Source organism: Tribolium madens, unplaced genomic scaffold (genome assembly GCF_015345945.1).
Source record: "Tribolium madens isolate multiple individuals breed KSU strain unplaced genomic scaffold, Tmad_KSU_1.1 Scaffold_1;HRSCAF=32;Tcas5.2_LG8, whole genome shotgun sequence".
In the NCBI taxonomy this organism is placed as follows: Eukaryota; Metazoa; Arthropoda; class Insecta; order Coleoptera; family Tenebrionidae; genus Tribolium; species Tribolium madens.
This window is the reverse complement of record NW_025400984.1, coordinates 5,532,594-5,551,560: the sequence shown is the minus strand read 5'-3', so window position 1 is coordinate 5,551,560 and position 18,967 is coordinate 5,532,594. Positions and strand designations below refer to the sequence as shown.

Below are 18,967 nucleotides of genomic sequence, written 5' to 3'. Positions count from 1 at the left end.
GTCATTGATATAGGAAAGCTTGATTGCATCTACACCATCAATGATATCGAAATGAGTCAAATGGGATGCCAAAATGTAGTTTCTAAAATTATTTTGCCTTATACAGGGTGTACCATTTTTTTAGAGAAGTCTTTAACAAAGTTCTTTCAATAGTATCCTCTCTATATTTGCACATATTTGAATTTTTAGGGTTTATAAATCCGTTTAATTTTTGCAATTTGTTTTAAACGTTCAAAAGTTATTTAATTTTTCTAAAATTTGGGACTTTGTCCATGTGTAAGCAACTGTCTGAGGTATCTTTCGGCGGCAAGACCGTCCACTTTACTCACCCTGTATAAAGGGCTGTACTTTTACGTATAGCTATGGTAATGTTGACGTTTAAGATGAAAAAAAGTAACCATATGTAAAACTTTCGAAATTTGTTTTTTTTTCAGTTTTTTTGTCTAAATTGTCTTTTTGTTTTCTTTATCAGATTTATAGTTAAGTTAAGTATGGCTATAAATTGATTTTGAAGATGAAAAAAGAAAAAATGTTTTTTTATTAAACATTTGTTCAGATTTGTTGAAATAATTTTTAGTTACATGATTGTCCATGGAATCGAAAGAACTAAAACTAAAAAGAAGGTCTGTTTTGTAATAATTTTTTTTTGAATGTATAAATAAGTAAATTTGTTAACATGTATTTTGGTAATTTTTCTGGTAGTTTGTTTGATATTGCAACCAGTTTGAATTAAATATTTTTTAAAATTTGAAATTGTGTTCAAAATAAAATGTTGAGATGAGTTACTTTAAGTACTGGATCATTTTTTGTGAAATTCCAAGTGGCATTTCCCATTTGTCCAAGTCCACAAAAACCCATCTCTGAAATTCCTTCCACATTTCCATCCATTTCGGCGAAGCGTCCACCTCGAACCCAATTATCCCTTTTTTCTCATTACGGTTCCAGCATCCCAATTAGAATCTCGTCATCGGAGATCCATTCGATTTGTAAACACAATGTTTGATCTCCCGACTCCCATCAAGCGCAACAATGGCCCATAACACCCATAAAAAAAGCAAATCAAAGGCGTGTTTCTTTCTTTAGCCGACACAATCGCCATTGTCATCTAGAGTATGTTTTTCACTGGTACCAATTTGCATCGAGGTGTTCGTGTCAATCACCGCCATAATACAAACATAAACTTACAAATAAGTAATGTAATGTCGCAATTACACTTGTCTCTCATTAGATTAATTGGATACATTTAATACGAAATTGGCGATAATTAGCAAGGAGAAATGATCGATGTCCTGTAGCGGAACCCTGGAGCTTTTCTCGCGCTACCAGTTTTGTCCCTTTTGGGGATTGCATAAGTGCGAAATTCTGTAACGAGACAACTTTTCGCCTTTCTCTTTTTTTCACGACTTTGCCACCTACCAGCAAGATAAGGTTTGATGGGCCGGTTGCTAATGGGAAACACCGCCGAGAGGTCTGTCATAACGAGAACGTTGAGCATGACGAAAGAAGTTTGCTTCTAAATTGACTCATATGCGAACGAGAGAAGTCACACTGGTGGAAAATCAGTAAAACGTGAAATGAGGATTAGTTATTCTGACACTGATCAGCATCAAAATCAGATTTTGTATCGGATTGAAAGAGATGCTTCGTACATTTTAATGAAGGGACCTTTAAGGAAGTACCGCTACTTTCAGACGGGATAATTAGGAGCGTTGCAATTCTTGTTTGCGTCCTTATTCGTGGCTAAATAAAATCGGTGTGAAATAAAAAAATGGTAGAACAAGGTGAGTAACTTGTAGCCGTAAATAAAAATTACCTTCAATTAAAACTAATGAATCACGAAATAATTCATTTAAGACACGTCGCGTCGTATTCAAAATATGAATCTCGAGTTACATAAATTCCACAATCCAAACAAGTCCCAACTTATCATCTCTTCTCGACACTAACGAAGAAGCAACAAAAATGTGGTAATCTCAATAAACAAGAAAAATGTAAAGTGTCAAGTGTACACATGTTGCTCATCTTTCTGAATATTAGTTTTTTCCATCGGCTTCAAATCGGGTTGGTGTCGAGGCCACCAGAATCGGATGTGAAGATTTTCATCCGGATTTAATAATAATAATCCGACTTGACATTTACATATAAAGTATTATCGCATTTATTATCACGACCGGACGCATTACCCACCGATGGGCTATTAGCATTAATTTTTGGTGCCTTTTTTATTCCCGGCGATCGCACAATTGACGCCCTGTATAATGGAAATAAATGCTTCTGATCCGATCAAAATGTTTAACCTGAAATTGCCAATATTTCATTTTAATTGGATAATCTGCGCAAGGTTGTGTGCGATTTTGTTTTCTTGATGGTTGGCGAGGTCGTGTTCTAATGGAACGGGGATAAGAAAATATAGCGAGAGTGGATAAAGGCGACCTCTGATTCTGATTGGTTGCAAGAAATGATACCGAGAGACTGCTTTTGGCAAACAGGTTCTACACATTTTCAATTGGAAATTCTAATTGAAAAACAATTTTTGCATTTTTGTTCAACTTTTTAAAGGAAATGTCACAAATGAATGTTTGATAATTTAAAAACGTATCGTTTTAACGAAGAGAAAAGGAAGTAAATGTGGGTCAAGTTAAAATATAATAGGTTTTTCATCGACAAATATCAAAATACCAGGCATACTTGACTTTTATTCTGTAACACAAATTTTTAAAATTCATTTCTTTTCTAAAAATTTTACTGAACATATTCTAAATGAAATTTTATAGGGGATTTTTTAAATGTTTTTTTTTAATGTTTGATGGATATATTAAGATATTACTTTTCAGTTCATTAGAAAATGTTGGATATGTTTAGAATATTTTTATCTTAAAAGTATATAGGGCAAAAGAGCCCAAAATTAACCACCCAAATTTTTCTAACTTTCTTAATTGTTATCGCTGTCTATCCAGAGTAGCTAAAACCTTTTATGTAGACGACCTAACGTCAGCTGTTTACGTTATAAAACAGTACGGTATTAAAATTAAGGAAAGTGGTCTGTAGAAGATTTAGAACTAGGGTTAAAAGCATACAAGAAAGAAAAAAAAGGTCTAAATCAATGCAGTCGCGATTATGAGATACCTAAATCGACGTTACTTTGACACATTCATGAGTCAAACCACACTATCCGAATGTTTTTTTGGGTTCACTCTTAGAGCTATTAGAAACCTTGCTTTTTAGTCGGCAGAAAAAAATATAAAATTTTACACCAGTTTAACACTGGAAAAAAATACTGGGAAGAGATGGTTATTACATATAAATTTACGAGGAGAAAAATTTATCCCTGCACTAACCTGCATTTACAGAATTGCTCTGTTACCCAAATTAGTAGAAAATGTTGCCGACAAGAAAAGTTTGGGTGTCCAAAAACCAGCAAAACTCAATAGTAGTCTATATAAAAATGCTCTTCAAATTCATGGTAATAGTACTGTTTAAAATAAAAACTGAATGAAGCAACAACGACACATGAGGAAAGACGACATCCTTTGCCTAAACTTCTCCAAGAAATTTTTCTACATGATTTAGTGCACGAAGTGGTGTGGTTCCATTACAAATGCGTGGGAGTTGGTTGGTCTAAGAAAAAGTTTATTTCTCAGTCATGTGTACAAGAACATTAAGTTTTTTTAAGTTGAATATGTCCAGTTTTGTGTTAAGTTTTTTATTTCATTTATTAGATTTGTCACCATGTTATTATTTTTTAATATCTAGTTATGTTTCGGAAGTATTCAGTAGTTATATCTCGAGTGCATGTCAAAAACGCGAATATTCAAGGATGGCATGCAAGAGGGATAATTGGGAAATATTACCCGAGTGTAATGTATGAATTTTACGATAGAAATACATAAAAACAAAAAAAAATACTTTTGGAAGAATTAGGATCAAGAACTCGAAATTATATTTTCAATGACAACTATAACTATTATTGTGCAAATATTAATATTAACTTACATTAATTAATGCATTTTTATAATTAAATAAAGAATTTTACTTAGAAGCAATTGATCCATAAGACTTCAGTAGATTTACAAAAGTGTTGTTCAAGTTTTACCAAAATTTAAAACACTGGAATCAATATTTTACAAAATTACTGTTTATTTTGAAAAATGGTTTAATTTGGGGAATTTTATCCTATCACCCTATATCAGTTCGATTCAAGATTGTTACATCTTGTCTTAGTTAAGTTTATTACTTGGGACACACTATATGAATAAGTGTGAAAATCTCAATAAATTGTATTGTGAACTCAGATAAAATACTATTCTCTAGTTTTGATATTGGTTTAAAAGTTTCTTTACTTAACATTTTAGGAGTATTTTGGAGTTTCTATGCAGTCCAAAAGTGACTTAGGAAAATAATTTGTTATTCATAATAATTTGTCAGTCATGTCGAACACACTCTGCATGTGTTTGCTATTAATAAAGCAATAGTGTTTTTCTTTATTTTGATATTTATTGCTTTTTTTTTTCTTTACAGGTGAGTTGAACGATAGACTTTCCAAAACTTCAATTATTGGTAAGATTTTTATAAAATCCTATATTTTTTATGGCAGTTAATTATCAAATAGATAATTTATTTTTACAAAACGTAACACAATTGGTTTATATGATTCTCAAAATTATTAGATATTGGATAAGATTCAAATTTCAGTTATTATTTGCTCCAGGTAGTGCAAATAACATTTAGCGCCCTTCAATCATCGCAATAATCATTACATCAATTACATGTATTGTAATAAGAGTTACATCTCACATTCACTAAATGATAGCTTGTCAAGTTACTTAAAGAGAATAACAATGGAAATATTCATTTATTCATAATCATAATGTACGTTATTTTTCCTACTCGACCATTTATTTTTTTTAGTTCAATTTTTCGGAAATCATAAAACAGCATCTGGCCCCAACGAAATTGCACACTGAAATATTATTAGGTAGTCTAATTTTAACCACTTCCATTATGTGTCACATACTCCTACATTTTGGCCCGTTGTCTATCATTTTTGTTTATTTCACAATCGTTTACATAAATTTTCAACACGGAATTTCTAGATCCTTTATAATTTTATTCACACTTGATGTATGCGTTGTTGAACTCGTACGTGCCTGAAATAGTTAGAAAACACCTCAACCAGTGTTGAATTTTATTTATTTGCCCACATCGCAGCGAAATTGCAAAGTTTATTGCTAGTACGACCGGCAGCAAAAATAATGTTCGCCTTTTAAAATAAATTTGTGTTTGTTTTTACGTCGTTTACATAACGCATTTGTTTATTAATCACCGACAGAAGCCGTGTAAAGAGTCTTGAAGATCGATGGTGCATAATAAAACACTTATGCAAATAATATTCAAGAAATAATGAACGAAGTTTATCTCGCCTCAATCTGAATCTAACAAAACTTTATAATCAAGAGCAATTTTCTTCGTCTACAACATCCGCACACACGCACTTGAATGGACTTTATTACCATCGTAATTAAATAAAGACTTTGCCATCGCACTATCCGCAACATATTTCAAAATTATGCATCATGTGCGAAGTGTGTAATTCTCGGTAATAACATCATCCGGTGTTGAATCAGATAAGTTTACCAGCTTGAGGGTGTTTGGTTTGTGGCCCGTTTCGTCCGGAATCGCGACATCTTCATTTTGACATTTTTCCAAGCAATGGTAAAATCCACCTCCGCGCTCCTCCTAGCCCCGTGTAAATCGCTCCGAATGGAAGTGAGTTTAGTTTCATGTCCGCACTCGAACGGTTTAGAATCCTTCGTCGTGTTGAGTGAAGTGCCTTGGACCCAGTGACGGTAGGGCCCTTTTGCGTGCCGTTACGTAACGTACCAACCAATTTTCGAAATTTCGGAGCTAATTGTTGAGTCTGGAAATAGCCGACCTTCGAATTAGCCTCATAATTGCTCATTTTGCAATGAGAATCATGTGATTTTTGTCCGGACGAATGTCTAGTGCGCTCACCTTTTCTTCATGCAGGTGCTTTTGATGTTTGACAAATTTTTCGGTTGTCGGTACTGCTGGTAAGCTCCCGCTTTGACGTGTTGCAGGTGTGTATTAGCATAAATTAAAGTCCCGGCGAAATAAATTTTCAAGAGACACTTCGGCTTGATAATGCCTACATAAATTAGTGATTTCACGGTGGTAATTAGAGTGCGATTATTGAAAAAAATTGTGGATGGTTCGTTCGAACGAAAGTTGGCCAATTAGAATATGTCACGACGTTTATTAGGACTCAATTTAATCGAACATTTTATGGTTCGGTCGATAAGGAGATAAACTAGTTTGTGGTCAGCATGGGAACGTTGGTGGGTTTTTTTTTCGGTGGGTTTACTGAAAATTGCGCTAATGAGATGATTACTGCTTGTATTTTATAGTACTTGGCATGTTTTACTTTGTTTACAAATGGAATTGTAAAAATTCGTGGCTAGGGATTTACACGAAAAAAGTTGTAATTGTTGGTAGATCGGAATGATTAAATCGCCATAAAAGAAAATGTATTGTGTTGGATGGAACGCCTACGTATTTTCAGAGGTCCGTCTGGTTTTCAATGTTAATTTAATTTTATTGCTCTTATTAAGAACTTTTCTGGCGTTGTTCCACACATAGACACATGGCCAAATCAACAAACCAATCAAATGAACAAAGTGTAAGGCATTTTTCGTAATAATGGCTTCTTAATTACGACTTATGCGAGAGCTCTCACTAAATTGACTTGTGTTGAAGAATGTTTACATATTCTGTTATTAAGAAATAGAGTAAATTTGGAAGTACATCGTACTGGATTTAATGAATATGTCAATAGACTATTTTCAAGATTTATTCGGTTTTAAACAATGTCATACATTTTAAAGCAACGTCAAGTGGTCAAATTATAGTTAAATAACGATTATTTGGTTATGAAATGTGTAGCTTCGTGTACACGAAATTTTAAAATTTTTCGTTCACAATTTCAAAATAAAAGTGAAAACGCACACTGGATTTTTTAATTTTATTGGAGTTATTCTAAAATTAAACGAAACCAAAAACATTAAAGATGGGTTTATAGTAGTCGAATTAAATATTTGATTACAGTTAAATTTAATTCGTTATGTGATTGGTTGAATTTTGATGAACAAACAATCATATTTCAGGATTTTGAAGTTAATCGCGATTAACTTAATTTTTATTTAATTCACTTTCTGTAAACCCACCCTTAGTGTTGATTTATAGAAGTTAATTGCAATCAAAAGTCAGATTAACTGATCACATGACCAAATTGAACCAACCAGATGCTCAGATTCACGGGTTAATCGCCCATTAACTTTTAACAACAAGTTAATTTTTAATTTGTTTTCTGTAAACCGACCCCTAGACTATCTCTTGTTTGGACTTACGACAATTAATTGAAGTCGATTTAATTAAAGTTTTTAATTGAAAAAAATAGAATCTCTTCTGCTTTCATTAATGAACTGAGAAATTTTGAATGGTTTTTGAGGATTTTTTTTAACTATTTGTTTATGAAATGTTAATGAAAAATGACGTTTTAGTAATTCACTTGAAATTGTTTCCTCATACAAAAATTCAGAAAACAAATCGACTTGATTAAGCCTTAAATCTATCGATTTAAAAATAACAATAATTTGTGTAAATACATTCTGTTTTCAAGATAAAAAAAATTCGAGAAAAGTAAGTTCTATTTTACCGATTTTTTCAAATTTTGAAGTTTTAAAAACAATTTATGTTGTACCCGTAACTTTAAAAAGTTTTTAACAATGTTTTTAATTTTAAAATTTACTATAGCTATTGAAAGATGCTAGAAGATTGTGAACTTGAAAATTAGTGAGAAAAAATTGTTCTCTCACCCTGAAACATATTTTTAAGTTCATCGGTTTTTTTAAGCCTTGATTAAAATTTGTTTTGAACTTTCAGTTTTAGAAATAACAACAATTTGTGTAATTAATATTTTTACCGGAAAACAGTTATAATTGTTATAATTTACCTAATTGTTAGATTGGGTACACTTCAAATTACCACACTGTTAATACAAACCGACTGTTTCAACATGTTTGATGAAATATTTTTAAGTGTTGTATTCTATTGACCTCAACTGCTGTATGATCGAAAAAAACTTATAAACATTTATGACTAAAAACGCCATATTTAATTAATAATAATTATATAATTCAACCTCAATAGTAAGGCTATGACTTAATCCAGACTCACTTTCTTTTCTATAAGACATTAAATATTTTTTGTTGCTCTCTCGGAAGCTTGACCAAATCGTCTAATTGTCTCTAACAGTAAAACCAAACGAAAAAATCAAATATTTGCCCACCTTTTCAAGGACACGTTCACGAACAAACGGATATCTTGCGTCACTGACATTCGTCCGTTTTTCGCCTCATCCTTGATCCGTGTTGAAGCGCAATTTCGCTCAGATTAAAATTTCATTGCGAAATTCCATCTCGTAATTATCGGAGTGTGTGCGCTGAAAGAATATAATTTTGCGCGAAACAGGGTCAATGGTACTTTGCGTAACGATCCGAATTTTCGGGAAGCAAAAGGGTCATTTTGGTTTCCTCCAGTGTGCTTAAAATGGACCTATGAGTTGCTACAACTTCATCACTAAAGTGCTAACTCGTCGGAAGTACCACACCGAGATGCCGCCCAGTGAAGCGGAGGTCGTGCAAAGCTTGAAGAAGATGTTGGAGGACAAGACGCGGGAGTTGAAGTTGAAGGAGGAGACGATCGCGCTGTTGGAGAAGGAGTTGGATGATAAAGATGCGATTATCAAGCATTTGCACAACGAGATTGATAAGTTTAGACAGGTGGTCAAGCCGATTACGCAGAAGATTATCACCAAACAGTTGACTCTTGGTGATGAGAAACCAAGGATCAAGAGGCAGGCTATCAGTGCTGAGCCTCTCAATGACGAGTTTGGGGATTTGCAAATCAAGAAAATTCCCAAATCGGCGACGTAAGTGTACAAAGGATTGATAAAATTTATGATTTTTGACTTTTTATTTATTATGTTTGTTTTTACACGCTGAAACACCCGATTTATTTAATTACTTGTTTTTAATAGTTTTCTATTGCTTATACTTACACGCCAATTTATTTTTCAAGGATGCTGACGACAAACTTCAGGCGTGGCTCTTTCAACATTTATAAAAGTGTTACACTCGATATTCACAAAATGCACGCCAAATTCAAAATGGCGTTGACTTATTTATAACCGTCCCACCTTACAATTAAGATAAGATAAAATTTTTGGCCGCTTTTATTTTATTTGATGAGACTATTAAACAAACATACCGGTGAAAAGTACCAAATTAAAATAAAATCTCGTCGATTCTAGAGTGACTTTTATCACTTTATGAGGTTTTCTCTAGCATTCCGTTTGTTTTTTATTCAGTTAACTACTGTTATTCGAGTAATAAAATTCAATAGTCTATTAAAAATCTCTGGTGATAAAATTTAATGAAGATATATTTTAAGCGACGAAATATCGTCGTTGCTCTGACATCACATAAAAATTCACCAGTTTTTGATCTCATTTTTACGGCCGTCGTAATGTCGGATGATTTCCGTTTCATGTTGTAATAAATGGGAGGAAAAAATGGATTATGGCGCATAATAATGCATTTCAGGTGTTTCAAGTTTCAGTAATTTACTGTTATTGGGTTTACATAAAACGGAAAATGAAAGGGTTTTTAAAAGCTTCTGCGAGATGAAATTACCCTAAAGCAACTTGAATTCAATTTACCTCTTCATAAAAGTACCATTTACTGCATTGGATGCCTAAAGAATTGATTTTTACTATAATTTTTGAACACGGGGAATATTTCCCAAATTGCTGTGTCAAAATAAAAAGTAATTTGAGATATATTAGCTTTTTTGTTTTGTTTTAATTTTTTACTTTAAATCAAAATGAAAAATTGCTCTTGCAATTTTATCGTCTTAAACACACAATTTGCTTTAAGATTATTTGAAATTTATTTAAATAAGTGGCGATAATAATTATAATTAATGATAAAGTGTTGAAGAAAAAGTGAAAAGCTTAATGTCCGATTTATCTAGAACACCTAAATCCATTAAGTTATCTGAAGAAATAATTCACTAGCATACAGAACGGTGACTTGTCATGAAACTAATCAATAAAATTGTTGACAAACTTTGTAACATCGAACATTGAACACTGGAGTTTTTCAGACTTCGAACTAATTATTATTAGTTTTAACATTCTTCATTAGTGATCACATATTTTTTTTTTGTTAAAGAGGGAATAATTATTCTAAATATTAAATGTATTCGTTAATTTTATCGCAAATTTGACTGGTTTATATTGATTATTTGGGAGGGGATCTAATTAGGCAGTGTGATAAATACATTTTTAAGAAAGTGTTTAATGGAATAGAATATTTTTATACATCTTAGCTTAAACAAGCAAACGATTGATAACGAAAAACTCTGCAACTTTGAACAAAAAAGTAGGTATTATAACGTCTTTAAAAGTAATGAAATTATGGCTTGGGGCGTTTTTTATATTACAGCCTGTATAACTGTACAGAGCGCCCAGAAATGTGGTAGCAAGTTTTTCAATTGGTCCCACAAGATGACACTTTTTTACAGAGACCTTTTTTATGCATGGCAACGCCGCTATCTAAATTGAGATAAATAAATGTTAATTGTCAAACGTAAAACATTCAATTTTTTTATTGAGAATGTTCAAATTGACCTCCATTATGCTCAATGATAACTAAACCCTTCGAGCAACATCTCGACAAATTTTAGTGCATAAATAGGGAGTAAAGATTGTCCGAAAAATGACTTTTGAAAAAATTAAAAAATTTAATGTTGCAAGATTGAACAAATTTGGCATTTCGAAAGTGCCGTCTTGTGACACTTTGTCTAAAAGTTGCTACCATATTTCTGGGCGCTCTGTTAAATTAGTTATTTATTGTACAAGACGATAAAGAAATTGTTTATCTACGAGTGAAAAGGTTAAGTTTACAAGTGACGAAGTCACGAGTGGACTTTTTTCACGAGTAGATAAACAATATTTATCGTCCTGTATTATGTTTCGTTTTTTTTCGTTTTCTTTGTACTCACCTACCAGAATGTCTTGAATATAAACAGTAGATAAAAATTACTTTATTTCACTAGACGATAAAAGACTACTTTATCTACTGAAATTAGTTGATAAAATATAAACAGTAGATAAAAATTACTTTATTTCACTAGACGATAAAAGACTACTTTATCTATTGAAATTAGTTGATAAAAGCACTCTTTAACATTGAGTACAAAATAAAATATCTTGTAATAATGATTTTTTTTCTAAACTTTTTGACTGTTTTCAATATTTTTGTGGCTATGAAACATACAAGTAGATATAAAGCACAGGGAATATGAGATTAATGTTAAAAAAAATCTATCTTTAATAATTTTATAATCATACGTTTTTAAAATTCAAAGTTGAAAACGTAATCAGTAATCAATTAAAAAAGTTGTGTTTAAAGTAGATTTGTTCTTAAATAGTCATTGTTAAACTATTAGATGACAATGATGGTGTCAACAAAATAAAACATGCATCGCAAAAAGGTTCTGGTACAATTTATTTGGTGACAAATCTGCAATTTTGAAGACATAATTATTATTCCGAACGTGAAATAAATTTATTGGACGTCTGGTGATCATTTATGTATTTTGTTTACAAGCAGTTACTACTTTGAGTACACATGAGTACACACACTTTCAAACACTTATCTGTGATAAAAATATTTCCTGAGATTAATTTTAATAATGAGATGACATCGTTTGATGGCAAATATTCTATTTTATGTAGTATGTTATGGTTGTTCTGGTGGTTTTTGCAACATCGAAAAAACAAAAATTCAATTATTTTGTGTTTATTTCTAGTGATTTTATTGCTTTAAAAGTACAGTCTGGAAAGAAAGGATGTATTACATTTTTTTTTAAAGTGCTTTGTTTTTATAATACCTACATACAGGGTGAGTCATATAAACCCTCTAATCGATTTTTAGACGAAATCCAAAATACATTTTCAGATACCACTAAGCGTTATTGATGTCCTGTTTGAAATTTTTAAAAGATATAAACATGTGTGACAGTTTTTATAAATTGGCGTCCTGCGGTGTACCTTTGACGGTACAGATGCAGCTACAGCATTTTCTGTCATTCTCCATTTATCAAGATTATGTCAGTTTTTGAGTACATTTTGAATTCAAGGAAAAAAAGCAGAATTGATAACACTGTCAAAAATTTTAAATTTAATAATCTAAATTTTTTAAACATAAAAGCCAAGTTGTCTGTAAGAATGTATTTTGGGTTGCGTCTGAAAGTCGCCGGTAAGGGTTTTTATTACGAATGACACAACTTGTATAATTATTCTTTTATAAAAATAAAAGTAAATGAAATATTTTTAAATTACGATTCTTAAGTGTTTTTTATTATTTTTTTAGAAGTAATTAGTATATGATATAATTTTTTTCGTTTTATTTATATTGGTTTTCGAAAAATGTTATTGCATTTTTTGTAAGATGGCACCTATAGTGAAAAGCTATGTGTTTGATATCAGTAAAAGTGATCAATTGTTACTCTGTAATATTACACTAATGACTCGGTGGTTTTACAAGTAGTTCCATCTAGTAGCACGCGAGCTGATCGTTTTTGAAATAGTTTACACACAGTTTGAATGATCAAGCTTTTATGAACTAAGCTTCTGCTTGGTTTCCTTCAATTTGATCAAAATCTTGATAATATCTTTGCAATCATTTTCGGTTCGGCCCAAGTGGGTGCGATCGTGTTCAGATAAAATGATTAGCGAGTGCGTGAGCGCAATTTTATGACCAAGAACCTGGGCATTGATATTCATGAGCGTTGTCAGATGAAGAATTCACACAAAGGCGCCGACATCGGTGATAAATCTATCGGTTCGTAATTGGCCGGCGACCAGTTTTGTTAGATTTTCCGATATCGTCTCTATTCAGCACTCGTTTTATGATTAATTGAATCACATACAAAGCATTAGAACTATTGTTGTTTGGTTATTTCTCCTGATTCTGTTGTATAAACACGTCGCGCTTTTTCGGAACGGAGATTATGACATCCTTTATCGAGATTTTTATTTATCGTTATTATATTTTTAATTTGCTTATTAGTTTTTATGATTTATGTTTATGTAGTTTGAATGTTAATACGATACGTTGTCGGTATGTGTTATAAATCACATTCACTTCGCCCTAATTGGCGGCATCTTGCCAGATTACCTTGGAAGAACAGCGGAAAGGGAGTTTTTTCAAAGTCGGATTTTCGGATTTAAGACCGATTTGGAAATTATTTCGCTATCGCTTACTAGTGTGACATAAATGAGGCATTTGTAGTGTCTATAACTCTTTTTTGTTTACAAATTGGTCGTCCAAAATCAGGTTCTAGTAAATACCTTCGGGCCGAAAGGTAACATAAAATAGAATTGTATTGATTTACATAAATCACTGAACTGTAATCAGAAATAAATCACCAGTTTGGTGCTCGAACTGGTTCGGACAATTGTACGACATGTAAGGAAGCTTGTATTTTTGGTGGTTGATACCTAACAGCATCTAGACTACCTACTATAACAAATAAGTAGTTCCCATAAAGTATAAGTGTTAATTGGGTTTTTTGTAATACAGAAATTTGACGAGTTAGAACAGAACGTGATATCTTTGAAACCTATTTAGATGTATAGCAGTTTTTTGCAACTCTCAAGTTATGCCCAAAAATTATAGATTACCTACCATAAGTAGCTGCCATAAAATATAAATGTTTGTTTTTCAAATAATAAAATATGTTTTGTTGACGTAGTTGATATGCAAACAAATTGCGTTTTGACATTTGATAGGCTCGTAACGTTGTCAATCCTACATAAATCACTTCCCAGCCAAGGGAAGTATACTATAGTGGTTGTGTGATACTAAATTAATTATTAAGTAAATCGTAAATTTAATAAATTTTGATAATTTGGGACAAATAAAATTCTATTTCGGGGCCAGACAAAACTTTTATGTTTTCTACCAGGTGAATAAAAAGTATGGAACCAAACATTTTTTGCTTGAACTATTTATTTAAAAAAAAAACTAATTGATGAGTGATAAAGTACTATAAAAATGTGATAATTTAACAAGAAATTTCCTTTTGTTTTTGAGTTCTACGAAAAAATATATTTTTTTAAATGGCAACCCAATATAAAATCATTTTTCTCATAAAAGCTATACTCTAAGGATTACAACTATCCGCTTTATATTTAATTTTTTCAAAAATTTTTTTACAAATTTTGACAAAAAAAATCGCATAACTCAAAAACAAAACAAAATTTCGTTCTGAAAATACGATCACATTTTTTATATTACTTTAATTTATATTAATTATTATTTGCTGGAGGCCAATGATTAAAAATAAAACCGCTTGGTTCCATACTTTATATTCACCCTGTATATGATTTGTTCAATTACAATTTTACGTAATTTTATTATAAGATTTTTCTGACTTTAAAAAAAAATATGTATACAAGCTTAAAAAGTGTTTTGAAATAAAATAATAAGGAATGAAAAAATTAAGGAAAACAACTAGGGACGCCCGTGCATCTAAAAACTTGCAAACTAAAAAGTTGCAAACTAAAATTGGTCACTCCTAAAAATTCAATGCTGTTCAACAACTGATGAATTTAAAATAATGTAATATGAATCCTGTAAAGATAAAGAGACCAGAAAATTCCAAATCATGACATTAATAAAAATAATTATAATTTTATTCTAGAACACAAACTTAAGAATTAAATAGGTCTTTTTATTGTAACTGTATAGAAATTTAGATATAATAAGAATACCTATAGAATGCAAAATGTTAACATGAAAAACAAAAGATAATTTTTAGATCCTAATCTAATAATTAACATATTAATTCATTGTTTTGTGTTAATTTCAATCTTTTTCTATATGAATTGCTTTGAAAATTTCTTCGTTCACTGCAAACATTTTTTTAAATTTATACAAGTCATATTAATATTTCATTTGGTCATCATAAAGCAATTTTTAAGTGAACACAAACACAATTTAAACCCGACACACCAAACTTTTGTTTTAAACACAACGCGTTTTAACCATAAAGTGGTCATCCTCAGGTGAGAATATTCTCACCTGTTAAATAACTAAGCTAATTAATTTCATTAATCATTACAATAGATCTTAAAAAATTTGTAATCAAAGCTCAAGCTGTACAAATCACTTGTCCCAGTGGTTAACATCTTTGTTATTGATGGATCAAAATACTTCAGTGATAATGCATCATAAGTTGCCAATGAAATACAAAGTCTTTTAAGCAAAAAACTAAAGCACATCATCTTTCCCATTTTACCGTAAAATAACTTATTTATACCAATTTGTTGTCAAATTAGTTTTTGTAAAATGACCACAGTCACGCATGTTATTACCTTGCTTTTCAACATTTTGTGTTTGTTTTAAAGTCGATAATAATAATGGTTTCAGTTGTGGAAGTACTTATTACTTTAGCACAACCGTATAATTTTCACCAAAAATATATTACTGATTTCATTCCCTCGGTCGTAAACTGGTACGTTACAAAATATATTATTTCTTATGTCTTAAACTTTCGATTCCGTACATATTTCTTTCGGTCCACGTAATTAAAGAAGTTGATTTATGTGACACTTATTTGACAACAAGTTGATATGTCTGATTTGTGACAGACGGTGAAATCGTGGTTGAAAATTTTTCGGAGTGTTTTACACAGAATTTAGATTTTTTTAGGACAGAATCGTCGACCGATAAAACCAATAATGGAAATTTTCTAAGATGAAACAATTTGGCAAACTATCGATCATGTGTTAAAACAAACACCTGTCATACTCATTTTTTATTAAAATATGTTAATATGTGTATAATTCAGCAGTCAAACAAGTACCAACATGTACATATTTCATAATTATTTATGATCACATTTATAGTATTAAAGTTTAACAAGAATTGCTAATTGCCACAGTTAATTGGACATTAAAACTGAGGTTATATCTTAGTTTTAACACCATTTTATCACTCCTGTAATAGATCCAAGGGTTCTTCCTTTTTACTCATACTAAAACACGAATCATAAAATTAAATTGTCTAAAGAAAAATAAAAAGAATTCAATTCCAGCTGCACTTCCACTAATTAATTTCACATTACGGATTTTTTCAAACCAAACCGGAATTAAACTTAGTAATTATTCCACTCTATCGACGCGAAAAACACTTTTCCAGCTCATTCCAAAGGTCATCTTTCGATTAAATCCTAGATAAGAAACAGTTTGCATGCTGATTCATGCGTCAATTAACAACAATCAGACCCGTCCAATTTAACACTGAAACAAACACCACAAAAGCAAAAAGACAAGTGGGCGTCCAAGAGTTTTTATCTGCAAATCTCCGGTAGCCAAATTGATTTTTATTTTTATTTCCAGTTCCCGCGAACTCATCAAGGCCGCAATTCTGGACAACGATTTTATGAAAAATTTGGAAAGCACTCAAATCAAGGAAATCGTCGATTGCATGTATCCGGAAGCGTACAGAGCCGGAAGTCTTATCATTAAAGAAGGCGACGTTGGAAGTATCGTCTACGTACTGGAAGGTGAGTTATGCAACCAATTAAACGCGTGTGTTTTGTTTGTTGTCTATGGTTATGGTCAAGTCGCGTATTATGAATGTTGTTGACCTCTTGACGATTTAAGACGACTGGGAATTATCAGTATTAACGAAAGTGAAGTGGGGGGTTACTAATTTTGTAATTCAGACGGGGAATACTTTCAAGGATTTTTATCATAAAATGTTTATATTGTAGATTTTTTTGTTAATAGTTGCGAATTTCTGATCCTGTTGCCATGTGCACCAGCCTTGATCTTTCACGTGGCTGCAGGAATATAATTACTTTCACTGCTAGTCACGTTGACGGGGTGTTTACTTATGTATTAGTTTTGTTAAAAATTGGCAGGTCAAGAGTTAAATTGTTAACAAATTATTATTATTAAAACTTTTTCTGTCAAAGCGGGGCTAAGTTGTGACTTGTTAAAGGCATGTCGGGGCTTGAGTCACCACCTACGATACATATTTCTTAGTCACTAATTCCAGTTTCGTTAGATTTGCACTTTTATGTATAATTTTGTTGGTTCTTTTAATGTCAAGGCGAAACGTTGGCATTTTTTGTTACAGTTTAAACATTTGAGAGTTTTAATTGACTTTAAATTGGTCAACAGTTGACAGTTAATTTGATCTTAAAATTGATTTTATTGGACAATAAAGAAGGATTTCCGGGAGTCCCCATAGACGTTTCTTCTACTTAAAAAACTGTACAATGACTTCAATTTATATAAATAGATTTATTCCTCCGTGCGTAGGTCTTAGCTTAATGTCTGCATAAATTAACATATGACCTCTCTTAAACACTACTTTCATTTATCTGTAATTATCCAAAATTAACACAAGTGGTTTTAACGAAATTTCTTTGTTTTATTGTGTGTAATCAATATTATGTTTAGATACGTGATGAGTTTATTTTCGTTTTCATTTTACCTCTTTCTATTTATACTTTTTATTGACACAAGTAGAAACACAAAACCTGAATAATTTTCTTTTTTTGGTAATTACAAAGAAACAAAAATACGATCGTTTTCAGTTCCCATCGAGTTTAAAAACGTTTAATGATATCTGAGAATCTGTTGGCGACATTGTTAATGATGTGATAATGATAAAAGTACCATCTACGTTACTGTGGAAAAGAAAATAATTTCTTTATTTTCTCACGAATGGTGTAATAAATTTGGTTTAGTGGGTAATAATTACAGCTTTGCGATTTAATTTGGACAATTTTTTACAATAATTGGGGCAATTGCAGTTTAGTTAACAATGGGATTGGTATTTTTACCAAGATGGTCAACTTTTTGTATACATAATATTATGGTATTTTTACCAGTGTTTTGGACTTGCTATTTATTCTCTTTGTTTAATTTGGGTAATTTGGCATGTTCCACTTTGCCTAAAAGCTTTACAATTTTTTCTTTCTATATAACGTAAAAAAAATTCGGGATGTTAATCTTTTCCTTGGTATTTGAGTGGCACTAATTTTTATTTCTTGGAAAAATATGAATTAAATTAGAAATTGAAAGAGATAGTACATCTAGTCTTTGGAATTCAGATTTGTGGTGATTTCGTCTTGGTTTCTTAGTTTTTATGATGCCTCGTAAAAGGTTAGAAATCGAGTTAATGGAAAATTAAACCGACGATTAATTAATTAATGTAATTATAATAAATGCACACATCGTATATTTTAGACGAACTGTTTAATAAAATAAAATTACGAAATCAAACAAAATTCAACAATAAATTACATAAACTAAGAAAGATTAAATAATTTACGTTGGGTAATTTACCCTCAACACTTTTATCACTGCATTGTTTATCCTTGATAAGCTTGTCTTGAGTGAATTTTTTGTAATTAGAACGGAAAATTGTTTTCACTTTATAATAAATCTTTCCAATTAATCTAGTCAAGTTTTTTTCCACAATCTCTTACAGCCTAGGGTACTTTATTCACCAAGTATATGCTATAAGTATTACCAAAGAAAAGAGAAACGAATAAACAAAGCATTCACACAATGTTTCCAGTTCATTAATTTTTGCTTGATTAATTGCTCTTGATTTTTTGCACAAGATCAATAACCTAGAAAGGACCAAATAATCATTCATCCTATTACTTAAAATACCTCGTTTATAACTACAAGAAATTAAAAATGATAGTCGTCACAATTAATTCACCAAAAAAGTTGAGAGAATTTCAAACAAAGACCATTTTTGTTTAAAAATTAACAAAGGAAGTTTAGTTGTAA

The 18,967-nt window shown here is 31.2% G+C and overlaps 1 protein-coding gene across 2 annotated transcripts in view; it reads left to right on the top strand.

The window, feature by feature from the left end:
* Positions 1-18,967, top strand: part of LOC123004377 (cGMP-dependent protein kinase, isozyme 2 forms cD4/T1/T3A/T3B) — a 60,107-nt gene that overhangs the window by 23,045 nt on the left and 18,095 nt on the right. Inside the window, exons 1-3 of one of the 2 annotated variants that reach the window (XM_044397618.1) lie at positions 5,702-5,846; positions 8,616-9,007; positions 16,550-16,716. In XM_044397618.1, coding sequence (XP_044253553.1) covers positions 8,634-9,007; positions 16,550-16,716 — 541 coding nt within the window. In that variant the 5' untranslated portion in view covers positions 5,702-5,846; positions 8,616-8,633. Of the gene's footprint in view, positions 1-5,701; positions 5,847-8,615; positions 9,008-16,549; positions 16,717-18,967 lie in introns of those variants that run through there. The other variant, XM_044397617.1, reaches the window with a different exon arrangement.